General features: G+C 36.3%; 1 protein-coding gene and 1 long non-coding RNA gene across 5 annotated transcripts in view; one reads left to right on the forward strand and one right to left on the reverse strand.

The window, feature by feature from the left end:
• Window positions 1-16,865, forward strand: part of LOC132508666 (uncharacterized) — a 62,104-nt gene that overhangs the window by 36,644 nt on the left and 8,595 nt on the right. Inside the window, exons 2-3 of the long non-coding RNA XR_009536733.1 lie at window positions 12,088-12,120; window positions 16,129-16,217. This is a non-coding gene — a long non-coding RNA (uncharacterized LOC132508666). The remainder of the gene's footprint in view (window positions 1-12,087; window positions 12,121-16,128; window positions 16,218-16,865) is intronic.
• FNDC3A (fibronectin type III domain containing 3A) overlaps window positions 1-16,865 on the reverse strand; it is a 162,873-nt gene that overhangs the window by 27,036 nt on the left and 118,972 nt on the right. For all 4 annotated transcript variants that reach the window (XR_009536732.1, XM_060129009.1, XM_060129010.1 and 1 more), the window contains 7 exons: window positions 16,095-16,252; window positions 14,084-14,143; window positions 12,847-12,985; window positions 11,075-11,128; window positions 8,889-9,013; window positions 8,344-8,518; window positions 6,437-6,523 (listed from right to left, as the gene is read on the reverse strand). Coding sequence is in view for 3 of the 4 variants with exons in the window: in XM_060129009.1 (XP_059984992.1) it covers window positions 6,437-6,523; window positions 8,344-8,518; window positions 8,889-9,013; window positions 11,075-11,128; window positions 12,847-12,985; window positions 14,084-14,143; window positions 16,095-16,252 (798 nt within the window). In the remaining variant the exon portion in view is untranslated. The remainder of the gene's footprint in view (window positions 1-6,436; window positions 6,524-8,343; window positions 8,519-8,888; window positions 9,014-11,074; window positions 11,129-12,846; window positions 12,986-14,083; window positions 14,144-16,094; window positions 16,253-16,865) is intronic.

A 16,865-nucleotide genomic window follows, 5' to 3' on the forward strand; every position in this document is an offset into this window, starting at 1 on the left:
CCATGTCCCCTGCATTGGCAGGCGGATTCTTAACCACTGAGCCACCAGGAAAGCCCTATGTTTATATTTTTACCTATCTCTTCTACTGAACTTAAAGTTCCTCAAGTCAGTATCAAACTTGATATGATTTTTTCTCCAAACCTGCTCCATCTCTGTTCTTCCCCATCAGTAATAAGCACTACTACCATTTACCTAGTTACTCAAGCCAAAAATCTAGAAGGATCTTTGATCCTTTCTCTAAACTTATTTGTCAAATCTATTAGTAAATCCTGTACTCTACCTCCACTTCTCTGTTTTCTATACCTACCACAACCTTAGTTAAAGCCTCCTTTATTTGATGTTTGCTGAATGACTGTAACATACTACTAATTAGTTTCTCAGCTTCCATTCCTTTCCTTAACCTCATCTATTCTCTACATGGCAGCCAGAGGGACTTTATCACTTCTCAGCTTCATGGCTTCTCATTTTACCAGAATAAAATCTAAATTCTTATCTACAAAGCCCTATGTGATTCCACCCCTGACTACCTCCACTCGAAAGGTTCGAGTCTTTTACGTTAGCAGTTATTTCCTTTGCCTGGAATGTTCTTTTTAATCTTGACATGCCACCTCCTTCTTGTTATTCAGATCTGTTTAAATGTCATTTCCAGAACTTCCTCGACTACCCAGTCATTCTGTCAACTCACCCTATTTTAGTTAACTTGCATAGCACTTATCACTATCTAATGTTTGTTTGCTTGTTTGTCGTCTATTCCTTCCACTAGGATATTAGCTGTTTTGATCACTGTTGAATTCTTACTGTTTAGAAGAGTGCTTATCATAGAGCAGATGCTCAATAATTACTGGCAGAATGAATGAGCCATAGGTGAGGACCACTATGACGTGACACTACAGACGAGGATCTAAATAAAATCTATTACCCCAAATAACTCATGCAACCCATGAGAACTCAGTAAAATTTAGTGCAGTTGTTCAGTTTTGCTCAGGCTTCCTCATCAGTCCTCCCACATATTCAGATAGAATTTCAGGATGTTTTCTCACTCTGCTGCTTTACAAATTAGACTTCAAAGGGGGTCAAAACACTTTCAACATAGTACAGTGTTTACTTAAACCTCACAACTAGAGGAAGATTTTTTTAAAAAACTGAAGTATAGTTGATGTATAAGTTACAGGGTGTACAGTATAGTGATACACAATTTTTTAAGGTTATACTCCATTTATAGTTATTATAAAATATTTTCTATATTCCCTGTATTGTACAATGTCTTTTTAAAAAAAGAAATTTATTTATTTATTTATGGCTGTGTTGGGTCCTTGTTGCTGCGCACGGGCTTTCTCTAGTTGTGGCGAATGGGGGCTACTCTTTCTTGCGGTGCACGGGCTTCTCATTGTGGTGGCTTTTCTTTGTTGCGGAGCACAGGCTCTAGGTGTGCAGGCTTCAGTAGTTGTGGCTCACGGCCTATAGAGCACAGGCTCAGTAGTTACGGCGCACGGGCTTAGTTGCTCTGCGGCATGTGGGATCTTCCTGGACCAGGGCTCGAATCCGTGTCCTCTGCATTGGCAGGTGGATTCTTAACCGCTGCACCACCAGGTAAGTCCCAATGTCTTTTTTTTAAAAACTTTTAATTTTATATTGGAGTTTAGCCAATTAACAATGTTATGATAGTTTCAGGTGCACAGCAAAGCGACTCAGCCATATATATATACATCCATGTATCCATTCTCCCCCAAACTCCCCTCCTATCCAGTCTGCCACATAACATTGAGCAGAGTTCCCTGTGCTATACAGTAGGTCCTTGTTGGTTATCCATTTTAAATATGGCAGCGTTGTACAGTATGTCTTTATACTTATTTTTTTATACCTAGTAGTTTGTACCTCTTAGTCCCCTACCCCTACAGTGCCCCCTCCAGAGGAAGCTCTTATTTTTAAATTATATACTTAATAAAATCTTTGGCTGCACCGTGCCGCATGCGGGCTCTTAGTTCCCCGACCAGGGATCAAACCCGCGCCCCCCAGCCGCCAGGGAAGTCTGAGGAAGCTTTTAAAGTAAAAGCAGACTCCATAAAAACCATAAGGTCCATTAATTATGTTTTTAAAGCTATATATGTCAGCACTGCCTTTTACTTCAGTTAGCCAGTAAGGTATAAAACCGTATTTTCCCCCAAATTTTACGAATAATCAAAGCATTCATTTATTGTCCACCACAGAGGGAGCACTGTAACTCTAGGTGTGGTGCACTTTTTACCTTCAGAGTTTAGAATCTTTGTGCAGATTCTATGCAGACAGGCAATATGCATATCAAAAGAATTAGGCAACAGAAGAAAGATTACTATGGCCTAAAATGGTCCAGAAAGGCTCTGAAAAAGCAAATGGAAGTGATAACTGGGTTTTCATAGACAACAGCAGTGAAAAGGGGAAGATTGGGTAAGAGAGAATAGAAAGATGTGAGTACAGGAGCAGAAGGGAATAATAAATAGTGAGCTCTGCTCAGGGAAGGATGAGTATTCAGTGTGGTGAGGGAGCCAGTTCAAGTAAGAAGTGAAAGGCAGTGCAGTTAAAAAACTGAATGGGTTGGAATATAAAGAACCTTATAGCAAATTAAGGAAATTATATTTTGGAGGCAAAGCTGTGTTTCAGACAGATTAGGTATAAAATATAACTTGGATTAGAAGGTGAGCAATTAGCTTGAAAGTGATACAGAACAGGTTTGGAGATTTAGTACTCTTTAGGACAGAAATGACAGCTCGCATAAGGCAAAGAGATGATATATCCAAGGCAGAAAGGGATATTCCAGGTAGAACTAAGGACTAAACTTGGGCCACACTTAGATAGGGCAGAGGAGAAAGGGAGACATCATAAAATGACAACAGACAAGATGAGAAAGAAGAGGGAACGTGACTCTGTACTGTCATAGATGCTGATGTATGAGCAAATTTCAAGGATGGAAGATAAGTGAAATTGATGGACCCAGATACTGTTTTGATTTCTCTTCACCTGTGAGAAGGCCTCAAAAACAAGTAACAAGCTGAAGTAAAGGTATCTAAGGGTTCTCAGCTCAAGGTACTCAGACCCTGACTTTTAGAAACCTTGCTACTTGAAAACATATTTTTTCAGGAACTTCAGGAAATAAGGCATTAGTTTTCTAGTGGCCCAGAGTCATAGGGACTGGCCACTAGTCTCTGATGGTTTTAACTCTTTCTTGAAAATCTGGACACTAGGTCCTAGCCCAGCTTCCAAGTGAACCACTGGATGGAATTAGCATTGTTCAGTTGTTTATCACTCTGAATTTGAAATGATTTTAAGAATTCTCATTGCTCTCTTATGCTTTAAAGTTTTATTTTCATTTTTCTTTTGTCCTTTAAATTTTTTTGTTCTAATTTTGTTATAGTATTTTGAGTGTCCTAGGATTGTCCTTACTGTACAACCTAGAACTCTGGCATTTGGTAAACTTGCTCAAATTAGAATTTTATGTTAATCGTATCCTATTGTTTCTTTACAAACAATAATATACTATTTAGTCACTACTTCCTGCATTATAATATTTTTATTGCTTTTGCTTAGTATTCTATGATTTCTTTTAGAGTGTTAAGATTTTATTTTGATATGTTTGCTTGAAAGAGGAGACTGCAAATGTCAAGCTAGAAAGGAAGAGTCAAACAATAGAAGTAGGATTTAATGATTCAACCCCACCTCAGCTGGCACCCAGTGCATGGCAGATTCAAAATAAATGTTTGAGCTTCTAGAAAACTTCATACAGTCACCATTTTCTATTTCCTAATATTTTTTTCCCTCCTCTAGATCAGTGGTTCTCAAATTTTCACAAGCATCAGAATCACTTGAAGAGCCTACTAAAATACAGATTGCTAGGCCTTACCCCCAGAATTTTTAAATAAATTTAGCAGATTATAAAGACATTAACAACTTCTCTTTTGAAGATCTGCTGGTATGATAATCATTACCTAAAGCAAAAATGCAATCCAACACCATAAGAGGAAAACTAGAATAAATGTACATAATACTAATTAGGTATTTTATAAATCTTGTCAATAATAAAAACTGTATTTGAAAATTAAAATGACCCAGTGTTATCAGAAGTTTTAAAAATGAAGCTAATATACAAAATAAACCATGACAAATATAATCATTATGCACTGCATAATCAAATTTCCCATTATCATTAAAATTTTCTTTCATAGGTTCTCAAGGAGTAATAAAAGTTATCTTTTGCTTTTTAATAGTGAAAACAATTTACGATGGCTTTTATCATTTATTTGAAATAAGTTGTTTAAACAAGCAATGGTAGGAAAATTCAAATGTTGAATTTATCAACTAATAAGCATCCTGTTACAGTCTGGGGAAAACCTCTGCATAAAAATGTAGGCTGGCTTATATTAACTGGTATATTAGCAATTCAAGCACTGTCTACCAAGAAATAGCAATGCATATCACCAACCAAGTCAGAGCTAAAATATATCCTAGAATGGATGAAATACTAGGAAAGATACAGAATTTTCAGGAGTCTCCATAGGAGAAGAATTTTCAAAGCTTGCTACTGCTTCAAGTGAGCAAGACGTAGAGTCTCCAGGCCTCAAGCAAGCAAGAATGACATGAGGTAGGTTGGGTGGAAGCAGCAGTGTCTGCCTAGTAGAAACTTGAGCACCCTGAATAGGACTCTAGGGAAGGATATAAAGGAAAGAGGAGGAGTTTCATCCAATAAGTAAATATTGTGAACATATGTGGGGCAAAGTTTCTCACTGATGATGACGGGAGTTAGAAATAAGGAAAGGGAGAAAATTAGAATTAACCCATGGCACTAGATTAAATGGAGGTTTTTGGTGCAAACTCATGATTTTTAAAAATAGATATTCTAGAAATAAGAATATAAATGTGTTTGTGCATGTAAATTGTGTGTGTGTGTGTGTGTGTATACACACACACACAAGACAAACACACATACATCTAGTTCTTAGCCTTGTCCACTGAGAGGATGCCCAGGAGTACCAATACCCTTATAGCATTAAGTATACTTACTACCCAGATCCTGACTTCTAAATACCATTGTCCACTTAAAGGACCCAGGTGCTTTGAGAAATGGCCAATATCAAGGTTGACGAAGAGAAAGTACAAGATGAGAATGAAATACCATGTTCCAGAAAGGGTGGGCTCAAAGAATGATGGGGTGGGGACATGTCAAAAAAATTCAGAAGTCAGCCTGACAAGGGCTCCCAAATCTAAGACAATTTGAACCTCATAACTTATAGCCATAGCAACAAAATATAACCCACTCAGTAAACAGGAATCCATGAGTTCATACTGATATAAATGAGAAAAGAAAGCTTTTCCTTATAGTATAATGCAAATTAATAAATGTAGAAGGAATGATAAAATTTAAAAAATCACCACTTGGCAACCATTAATCATGATTACTGAATAACTGATTCAGGCAAGAATTATCAATGGGTGTTAAAACTAGTGGGTGAAACTTTGATGAGGAACAAGATGTCTACAGAGTATTCACAAAATACTTATTACAAAGAGAAAAAGAACAACTTTACAATGAAGAAACATGGTAGATATCAACTTCATCAAGTAACTACTAGTGACTGGACAATTGAAACTGTGCACCACTAGATAGAGCATTAAAATATCATTACTTTTTTTCTGATATACCTGCCAAAAAAGCATATTCTGACTATGTTCAATGATATCCACATTTTTTTTTTGACATCCACATTTTAAAAGATGTTTTGTTCACGTTTTGCAAATAAGACTCCTGTAAAACATTGAGACTGTTTTGAATTTAAATAAAGTTTGAGAAGCATTATTATATAGTAAGAAAGTAAAACTTATTAAAGCTCATTTGAAAAGGCCAAAATATTTAAGATTTAAAACCACAGGGGGCTTCCCTGGTGGCGCAGTGGTTGGGAGTTCGCCTGCCGATGCAAGGGACGCAGGTTTGTGCCCCAGTCCAGGAGGATCCCACATGCCGCGGAGCGGCTGGGCCCGTGAGCCATGGCCGCTGAGCCTGCACGTCCGGAGCCTGTGCTCCATGGTGGGAGAGGCCACAACGGTGAGAGGCCCGCGTACCGCAATAAATAAATAAATAAATAAATAAATAAATAAATTAAAAAAACCACAGGAATGGGCTTCCCTGGTGGCGCAGTGGTTGAGAGTCCGCCTGCCAATGCAGGGGACACGGGTTCGTGCCCTGGTCCGGGAAGATCCCACATGCCGCGGAGCGGCTGGGCCTGTGAGCCATGGCCGCTGAGCCTGCGCGTCCGGGGCCTGTGCACCGCAACGGGAGAGGCCACGACAGTGAGAGGCCCACGTACCGCAAAAAAACCCAAAAAATCCCACAGGAGTGAGGCATGTACCTGCCTTTAAAACAGGAACAATAGAACAACAAGCAAATCTTTCAAGGGCTTTCAAAGCTTACCTTAAATTTATACTTTGTACTACGTCTGAGATTTTTCACTGTGTAAGCAAGGTCTTCTCCATCATATTTAGGCTTAAAACCATATCCCTGGAAAGGGAAAATAAGTCTTCATTAGAGGTCTAACAGCAGAAATATGGGGAATAAGGAATATGTGAAAAGACTCAGGTCCTCTTCATCTTCTGTTACGTGCAATGTGATTAATGCTTGGGTGAGGGTAATCTTCACCTTGATGCTTCTATCTTGAGTAGACAGATCCAGAAATGCTACTGAACATTTGTAGGAGGATGGGGAAGACCACTTATTCTCAGTAAATACAGTAGCCAAGAGAAGATCTTTGTGTTGAGGGAAAATGAGAGACAATGGTAACATCACCATCAGTAAGCTTATCCCTAGAACTAACAGGAATTTCCCAGACAGATGTTGCAAGAGCTAAACAAAACCATAACTATTTAACATATTTAACTTTCCCTGAACACATAACTGTGTTTAGGTGAATAGATGAATAGTTGGTTGTGCTGGCAGGTTGTGATGTCACTTATGTTTGGCATTATTTAGTTTGGCATTATTTATAGCCCCAGGGACAATGCTTATACTTTCCCAATGTTATTTTTAAAATTTAAAAAGACTGAGATATAATTCCCAAACCATAAAATTCCCATTTTTAAAGTATAAAGTTCAATGGTTTATAGTATAGTCACAAGCTTGTGAAACCATTGTTTAATTCCTAGTTCCAGAATAAAGCCTGTACTTTACTTTCTGGTTAGCAGTCACTTTCTCTCTTTTCTTATACACCAATATACTTTCTATCTCTATGGATTTGCCTATACCCATAGAAATGGAATCACACGATATGCAGTTTTCTGTGACTGGGTTCTTTATTTAGCATAATGTTTTCAAGGCTCATTCATGTTGTGGCATATGTCAGTACTCCATTCCCTTATGTGGCTGAATGGTATTCTACTGCACGGATATATTACACTTTGTTTATCCATTCATCAGTTGATGGGGACATTTCGGTTATTCCCACGTTTTGGCTATTATGATTAATGCTGCTGTGAACATTGGTGTACAAAGTTTTGTACAAACATGTATTTTCAATTCTTCTGGGTATACACCTAGAATGGACCAAGCTATTTTTTAAATTAATTTTTATTGGAGTATAGTTGCTGTACAACGTTGTGTTAGTTTCTGCTGTACAGCAAAATGAATCAGCTATACATATACATATATCCCCTTTTTTGGATTTCCTTCCCATTTAGGTCACCACAGTGCATTAAATGGAGTTCCCTGTGCTATACAGTATGTTCTCATTAGTTGTCTATGGACCAAGCCAGTTTTGACTCATATTGCTTCAAAGTAACTCTGAAAAGCTATGGAACTATATATAACTAGGAGAAGACAGCCTAACTCTTGTTTAGCTCAGGTCTAGCTTACAGGAGATGAGACACTGGTAACTAGATTCAGGCTGCACTATATAGTCTGTGAGGCTCTTCAAAGTTTCTGTGGCACTTGGAGAAGCAATGCATGAACACAGTTGGAGAAGGGAGACATTCTCTTTTCTTATCTTTTAGAGTTGCTTAGTCTAAGGCTGTGGTGATCCTTCCCTCTCTTTATTTTCCCCAAAACACATATACTTAAAGTCCCCAAAACACATATACTTAAAGTGTAGTCTGTGTTGTTCCCAGGCATAAAATGTATCCAAACACACATAAAAACCAAAACCCCCTCCAACACATCAAGAAAACAAAAGGCTGAGTTGTCCCTCACTTCCAGTCCCTCCCAAACAGTAACCAACCAAGGTTTCAAAGCATCTGGGAAACGATCTAACTATTGTGGCAATATCTACTGTATCAGGATTAATGTCACACTGAAATGTTTTAAATACCATATTTAAAATACATACTTACTGAAGTTTCTTCCTCCATCTCTAAAATATAAGAAATTCCTTCATCTGATGGTGTTCCTGAGGGTTTACTCCATTGTAAGGATAACCAAGTAACCCCAGCTTTAATTAATATAGGACTTGCTGGCATAGAAGGGGCACAGCCTGAGGTGTAATATAAGACTTCTTCACTAAAACCACTGTTGAAGCAAATGGTTTTTAAGAAGGAATGAAAAATAGTTATTTTTTATAGCCAAAGAACTCATTTTGATAAGTGACATTTTTGGGGCAAATGATAATTTTGATAACTAATTGTAATCCAGTAATATATCTTGGATTTGGTAATATCTTTATGGTAACCAGGTCAGATACCTAAAAGTGAATTAGTATTGTTTTAAAACTGCAGTTTATGTAATTAACAAATTCTCTCATAGCTTTGCTAGGTTAGTAACACATCTTAACTATAGCAACGAAGTGATAACTAAGGCAGAATTTTTAGTGGATAATTTGGACTGTGAATAATTTATACAAATGAATAGTCTAAAATATCTACATTAAAATGTATCTTACCTTGGACCATAGTCATTTTTGGCTGATAGTCTAAATTTACAACCCATTGCTGGTGACAGTTTAGTAATTTTAAATTGCTTCTGTAAGCCCGTGTAACACTGACAAAATTCTCCATTTCCTTTTCCCTAAAAGAAACAGTTATTATATATCATTGTACATTACTGTAAGAAGAAATCCACATTAATTCCTAATTGATAGTAACATATTAGCTAGTGTACATTAAAAATCATCTTTGTTACATGCATGTCATGAATCTCAAGAGAAGTCTAAGATAACACATCTTTTATATGATACTCACTGTTCATTAACGCAGAATTCAAAAACTGAAGAGCAGGCATCTCTGTATAGCTTCTTGAACTAAGCACCCTGTTTCATAGCTGATGCTTAACCTCTGGCTTTTAGTAAAAGAAACTCTTTCCAGGTATGGATCCCACAATCTCTATGGGGGGACTGGCGGCGGTGGAAATAGGTTGATCTTTGATATGCATAACTGGCAGCTTTCCTCAGCCTATGAAAAGTTCTATGCAAACAGTTTCAAGAAAAGGTCCCTACCCATCCCCAAACCACCTAGATAGCTGCTAAACTTCCTTTAAGATTTTGGCACTACTACTGCTTAGATTTAATACTGAAAGAGTATAAACAGAGAGAAAAATCCCATTACAGACATTAAGATGGGAGAGAGAAAAGTCTGCAGTTCAGGACAACTGAAGAGTTTTAGAAATTTAAGATGCTACATAAAATCAACACATTTTTTATTTTCTACCCATTTCTCGTTATTGTGTGGTAGAGGTAAAGGGCGGTTAGGGTGACCTCTGCTTCAAAGAATACCTTTAGTCTGAATCTGGTTGCTTTATTGAACTCTAATTTTAGTTTTAATCGTGTTTATAGTTGATTCTATCAAGTTATCTAAATAGAAAATCATGTCATCTCTAAAAAATGATAATCTTGCTCCCCCAGCCCAGCCACCATAGCTCTACCTCTTGTTTTGATTCCAAATCATACTGTATTAGCTGTAACTTCCTGAATAATGTCAAATAAAGGTGGGGAAAACTGGCAACTTTGACTTGTATTTGCTTTGACTAGAAGCGCTTTTATTGTTTAGTGATAGTACTGCACTTAATACAAAACTGTCAAATAAGGAATTACCTTTCTATTCCTAATTTGTTTTGAGTTTTAAATGAGATGGGTGATAAATTTTATCAAATATCTGTCATAATTTATTAAGATGATATGGTTTTTCTTCTCAGTTACTATGATACAGCAATAGACTTCCTAATTCTGAATTCTCTTAGACCTTCTGGAATAAAACTTACTTGGGTTGTGCCTCAATTTGAATTCCCAAATTATCAGTGGAATTTCTTCTACTCCCTCTGGCCCCTCCTCTTAGCTGCAGTGAAGCAGCAGCGCAAAAGAGAACATGATATATATAAATGACAGTAAAACAAAGTACTAAACAATAAAGCCCAGTATGTTTGCTGTGGTAGGCTGAATAACAGCCCCCGAAGTTACCCAGATCCTAATCCCAGGAACCTGTGAATGTTACCTCACATGGTAGCAGGAACTGTACAAATGTGGTTAAGGTAAGGCTCTTGAGATGTGGAGAGATTATCCTGGATTATCTGGGTGGGTCCTAAATGGAATTACAAGTGTCCTTTTTAAGAGGGAAGCAGAGAAGGACTTGAAGACAGAAGAGGAAGGCCATGTGATAATGGCAGCAGGGGGAGAAAAGGCAATCTGATGTGGCCATGAACCAAGTAATGAGCACAGCCTCCAGAGCTGGAAAAGGCAAGGAAATGCGTTCTGCTCTAGAGTCCCTGGAGTAAGCACAGCTGTGGTGACACCTTGATTTTGGCCCAGTGAAAGCTATTTTGGATTTCTGGTTTCGAGAATTATTAAGAGAATAAAAGTGTTGTTTTAAGCCACTCAGTTTGTGGTAATTTGTTAAAGCAGTCACAGTAAATGAACATGCTTGCCTTTAAGGCTGATGTGAAAGAAAATATTCCATCAAGTTAATTAACCAAGTGATAGCTTTGATGGTGGTTTAGTTGAAAACAATTAGAACACTGGGAAGTCTGGTCAGTAATGGTTTCTAAGAACACCATCAGCTGACTCATAAACAAAAAGGTATTTCTGCCTGAGGATATGCATACATTTTAGCCTAATTTAAAAAGTTTAAATGTACTTACCTCATCCCATTCTAAAATAAAACTTTGGATTTTAGAACCATTGTCACTAGGTGCCTAAAACAAACACCAAAAAACAAACAAAATGAGTACAAATTAGTACTTTTATAAAAGATATTGTGACGATCCAATCTAAGGCATCTATTGTGTGTTGCAGATGTTCTCTGGGATTTAGCCCTGGAAAAATGTGCACAGAGAATACAGAAATACATGCGTATCCTATAATCCTTTTAACTTCAAGAAAATAAAACAAATCAAGATGCTACTCAAATTTTTATGAACACTGAACAATCTCTTTTCTCAAGACCTCTTAACTTTTATAATTTTTAAAAAAAAATTTATCATTTTTGGCTGTGTTGGGTCTTTGTTGCTGTGTGGGCTTTCTCTAGCTGCGGCGAGCGGGGTCTACTCTTTGTTGCAGTGCACGGACTTCTCACTGCGGTGGCTTCTCTTGTTGCAGAGCACAGGCTCTAGGCGTGCAGGCTTCAGTAGTTGCGGCTTGTGAGCTCTAGAGCACAGGCTCAGTACTTGCGGCGCACGGGCTTAGTTGCTCCGCGGCATGTGGGATCTTCCCAGACCAGGGCTCGAACCCATGTCCCCTGCATTGGCAGGCAGATCCTTAACCACTGAGTCAGCAGGGAAGCCCTATAATCCTTTAAAAAAATAAATAAATAAACTGCCTTTTATCAGAAAGTTTTATCAGCTTTAAGCTCCTGGGATAGATCCTGTCATTTTCATTAAAACTCAACTTACAATCTGAAAGTGATATTGTGTAATACACTAAAAAGTGAAAGAACTAGTGTTCTGAAAGGAACTCCAAGAGGGCATACTGTCTGGATCTCTGCTTCTAGGCTCCACGTGTCAACCGCCTAAGACTGCTAATTCACCAATCTGTTAATTTTCAGTGGTGAAAATTTCAGCTTTTTTGGTCATTTTTTCCCCAGTATTTAATCACTCTAAAACTAAAGAATTTCACCTTCATTTCAGTACAAGGAAGAATTGTTCTTTTCCTCTAGGACTTCTGAATGTGCTTCTGGACATCCATACAGGTGAAATATCTGTTTATAATTATTACTGCCTAGACCCTAATTCCATTTTACAAGGTATTTGTGGTATAGTTTTAACAGTTACTGTATTCCCCCAAATGCAACTACTATGCAAGTTGGGAAAGCTTGTACTTAATTTTATTCAAAAATTTACCAAGACCTAGGTATCATTTCAGAAAATCATGTCACCAATGACAATGATGTCTGTGGTGTGTGAATAACCAATTCTATCTAGTGTCTTTCCATTTCATTACATCTTCTTGTGTAGCTGGGCACAAATATTTATATATCAAAAATATATTATTCTATTAAAAATAATTTTATTCCTCCTTTAAGACATATTAATATTTTAAAAACTATGAGTCTAGTTATTATGAATCTCATTTTAGGATAAAATTCAGGATATAAAGGTGTCATTACAGAGTATTATAGAAAGTAGTAATGAGCCTGAGAATTACACATTGCAGTGTCATCACAAATTCAGTATAAGGGCTGCTAATTATAAATCAATCTTTTCTGCTATACATCAGTAAGAAAAACTGATGAGTGTTAATAACACTAATAAGAGTGTTATTTTATAAGGAACAAATGCCTATTTAATACATGTGAAGAGCAAGAGCAATTTAGCTTAAACCTTTTTGTCTCCAAAAACAAATGAAGTTTAATACTACAGAAGAAAAAAAAGGAAAACAAATGTCCAGTTGGAAATACTCTAGAGAATATTCTTACCTTCCATTGCAAAGTGAGTGAATTTTTGGTCCGATTGGCTATCCTTGGTGGATTAGGTATGTCAGGTTCACAGCTCAAGGTGGTAAAGGTTTCAGCTTCGGAAGGAGTTCCCTTTATAGAATTGTATTCTGCCTGGACTCTAAGGTGATAGAATAAATTGTTTTAACCTGCAGATAGAATCACTGTATCCTCCCATTCTATAGCATCACCTTTAAGTACGGGCAAGTCAGTAAGATGCCCTCTAAATGTTCTATTGAGAAAATATGCATATCAGAAATAAAGGGTGACCCTTAAAAGAAAGAAAAATAGAATAGGCCAGGGGCTTTCATATTTTTCTGACTGCCGAAAGTAAGAATACATTTTAAACTGTGACTGTGTCTCTGAGATATGCATTTATACACACACACACACACACACAAACACGCATGCATGCACAAGTACCCTGAAACAATATCCTTAACTAGGGTAATATACTGATACTTTCTATTCCATTTGATATTTAACTTTAAAAATTCTGAATATAACCCACAAAATTAATTTTATGATTCAATAATGGTTGCAATCCACAGTTTGAAAAATATTAGGTTGGATGATACTTTGGGTTTATCCATAGGATGTATAATTGAAGACTTAATTTAATAGTTTAATAGGAATAATCCCAACTACAAGTGTTATTTTTAAAAAGAGGTGACTGACTAAATCGTTATACTGAGTCCCAGCTGGGGAGACCCTAGAGTCTATAAAATAATTTCGGTAAATTATAAAAGAAGAACGGTGCAGAACAAAACAGTAGTATCTAAGTTATCCTAATTAAATGTTATGAAATTCTCAGAGTTTTAATATCCCAAACTTGTACAAAATAGGACGGAGTAAAAATACGTAAGTAGCAAATATTATTTATGATTCTGTTTTGTAAAAGTTTCAAAAGCTGGGACAATTTTCCAGTGCTGAATTAGATATTACAGCTATATTATACATATTATCTGTATATTCATTCTAATCCCTAGGTCCTACAAACAGGGTGATTTACCACTTCATTATAACATTTGAGTTAAATGTTTTTGTTTTTTTTGGAAAGTGTTGATGATTATACCACAAGAAAAATCAAAGTCCACAAAACCCATGTTTTTAATCCAAAATTAATATTTAAATTATATTCTAGACTTTTAAGGAAATCATTAAAAACAAACAAACCCTATGCTATATCATATAAAAGCAACATATAGGAATTCCTTACTTTGCATGGTAATCTGTAGCTGGTTTGAGATCATTTAAAGTGACACTGGTTTCTTCTCCTCTGGGGAAAAAAAAGGCAACATTTCGTTGTATGATAAAGCATTCCAGAGGATATGTATTATGTACACTACAGTTTGTGGTACTTTATGAAATTATACTGCTTCTTACTTTTCCAACTGTAACCACATTCAGATTGCACTAATATGCAATTTGTGTAATTAAGATATATGCCGAACTTAAGCATGTACCTGAATACCACTTTAAAACAAAAAGGTATGCTAAGCAAATCAATTGTGTAAGCCAGACTTTTTTTTTCCCCCCCTGTGGAGTTAGGGAAGATACTTAGCTTACTGAAGAAACAGAACCATTTTCAATTATTTAAAAATCCACTGGTATATAATTAGAATGCTAAATAACACATGTACTACTGAAATCAAACCTACCAAATTTCTACAAGGAGTCTGCCACTACTGGATTTTATTTAAAATATAACATGGAACTTTATTTAAAATGTTACAGTTTAATGAGTAGATAAAAAAAAACAATCATAATTTAAGGTAAAGCATTTTTTATGGCCACTATTAAATTTTCAAATATAATGGCACATATTTTCTTAAATAATCATTTGATACAACTATTATTTGGGTATGTAGCCAACAAACTAGCCTGTTTTCTCTTCCTTTTCTTTTAAATCACTGTTCTCTGTTTCATTTCCTTCAGTTAAGTTTCTCTCCTTTCCACTTCATGGACTTCTTCCTCCAACCTCCCACCTCCCTCCCACTTTCCTTCCACAGCTATCCTGTTTCTCAAATCAAAGCCAGTGAATCGTATGAGAAAGGAAACATGTCTCACTGATAGAAGTACACCTTAATGAATCAAGCAGTTGTAGTAGCAGCCTCAGAAAGAGACCTTAATTGGTGCAGGGTAAAAAAGGTGACTAAGGTTGACTAATGTCCCTCTTGTGCTCTCTGGTCAGGCTGCAAATGGAGATAAATCCTTCCTCTTAGAAAGCAGCCATATCAAACTAGAACAGCCATTAACACAAAAAGAAACCTTTACGTTGATGCTCCTTTACCCTCTGTTTACCTCTTAGGTAGGTTTTGTCTCTTTTAAGAAAAAGAAATAGAATAAACACAAGGAAGTCTCAAAAGAGAGAAGGAGATAGGACATTTTTATAACCTTATGTTGCTAGATGACAGTCACTGGAGCAGTTTCTCTTTCCTTTCTTCCCCACACTAGCTATTTTTTTGAAAAAAGATACCAAGAAGGCTGATGTATCCAGTGTTGTGTGTTAATAATGATCATTCAAATGGCTAACCACATCCTTTACAATCTTCCTGGTGGTGAAATTTTAACTAGTAATCGACTTTACTCTTTTTCATCAGAATAAGCAATTTCTATATGAATAAGAAGAGAAAAATAATTTATTTTACAACCATCAATCATTAACGTCACAATTTTAGCCACTGATACTTCCTAAGGCTTCTTGGTATATAATATGCTTTAGAACCAAGAAAAGAGAACTATGATTTTTTCAAAGTATGATTATTAACATACCAACACACAAATGAGGAACAATGGCACTAAATTCATTTTACAATGGGATATGAGCTTGTACATATAAGAATTAAATCCAACTCCCTAGAGGAGCAATATCACATTGCATGAGTTCACAGTGTAAGAGTTCTCCATTTCAGGTCCTGGCTTCTACATACTACAATTTATATTTATGTCTCAGGAATACGTGAATAGTGAAATATCTATTAGTGAGCCTACTGAAAAATAAAAAAGCTGAATGTGGGCAATGAAAGTGATTATTCCAAGGGAGTGTAGACAGAAATGTGAACCAGCCAGCATTTGGACTATTTACATTGAAATTACTATTACTGGTCAACTTATAGAGTCAAAATAAAAGCATGAAGAGGGAAAATAGCACAGAATTAGTTTTAAGCTGTTTTTGATAAACCATTAACTTATATAATGGCAGGGAGTAAAACGTAACAAATACCTACGCATATACACTTTTATATTTCCCATCTTTTCCAGTACTTGAGACCAGAATTTCATAACCATAGAGCTCTGGTACAGTAGTCTCATCTGTTTCGCCATTAATGAGGCTGGAAGGAGGTGACCAGGTAAGTACTACTGTCCTTGCCTGGATGTCTGAGGCCTGCAAAAACATAATATTTGAAAGCTCTCTGAAACAACTGTAATGTGTACAACAAACAGTAAAAAAAATCTAATGGGGTTTCAAGCTTAAATAAAATATATCTACTTACATAAAATGGCTCACAAATAGAAACCTCTCCTTTTGTAGATGAGATACAATTTGCTGTGCAAGGGCAGATAGGTTCAACAAAGGTTTAAAGACCATTTGGGGCTGTCTAAAACTATTAGTGTAAACATCATATACAGTCAAAAGAAGGGCAGAAAAAACCCACTTGTAACATGCTTGAAAGGGTTCCATTTCCTCACTTTAGAAAGTGTCTAACAATAAGAAAAAGGCCAAAGCCTCAACAGAAAAATGAGCAAAGGACATGGACTGTCCAAAGAAATATAACTGAATAATATTTAAAATAAAAAGATATAAAATATATCTAACTACATTCATAATTAAATAAATGTAAATTAAAACAAGATACTACTTTTCATCCACTGGGTTAGGGAAGATTAAAATTAATTAATGGATGAAATACTGGATTAATATCTAGTGTGGTGAGGGTCTGGAGAAATGGGTGGTCTCTTAAATGAGGATAGGAGTATAGATTGGTACAATCCCTATG

This window comes from Lagenorhynchus albirostris, chromosome 18 (assembly GCF_949774975.1).
Source record: "Lagenorhynchus albirostris chromosome 18, mLagAlb1.1, whole genome shotgun sequence".
Taxonomy (NCBI): Eukaryota; Metazoa; Chordata; class Mammalia; order Artiodactyla; family Delphinidae; genus Lagenorhynchus; species Lagenorhynchus albirostris.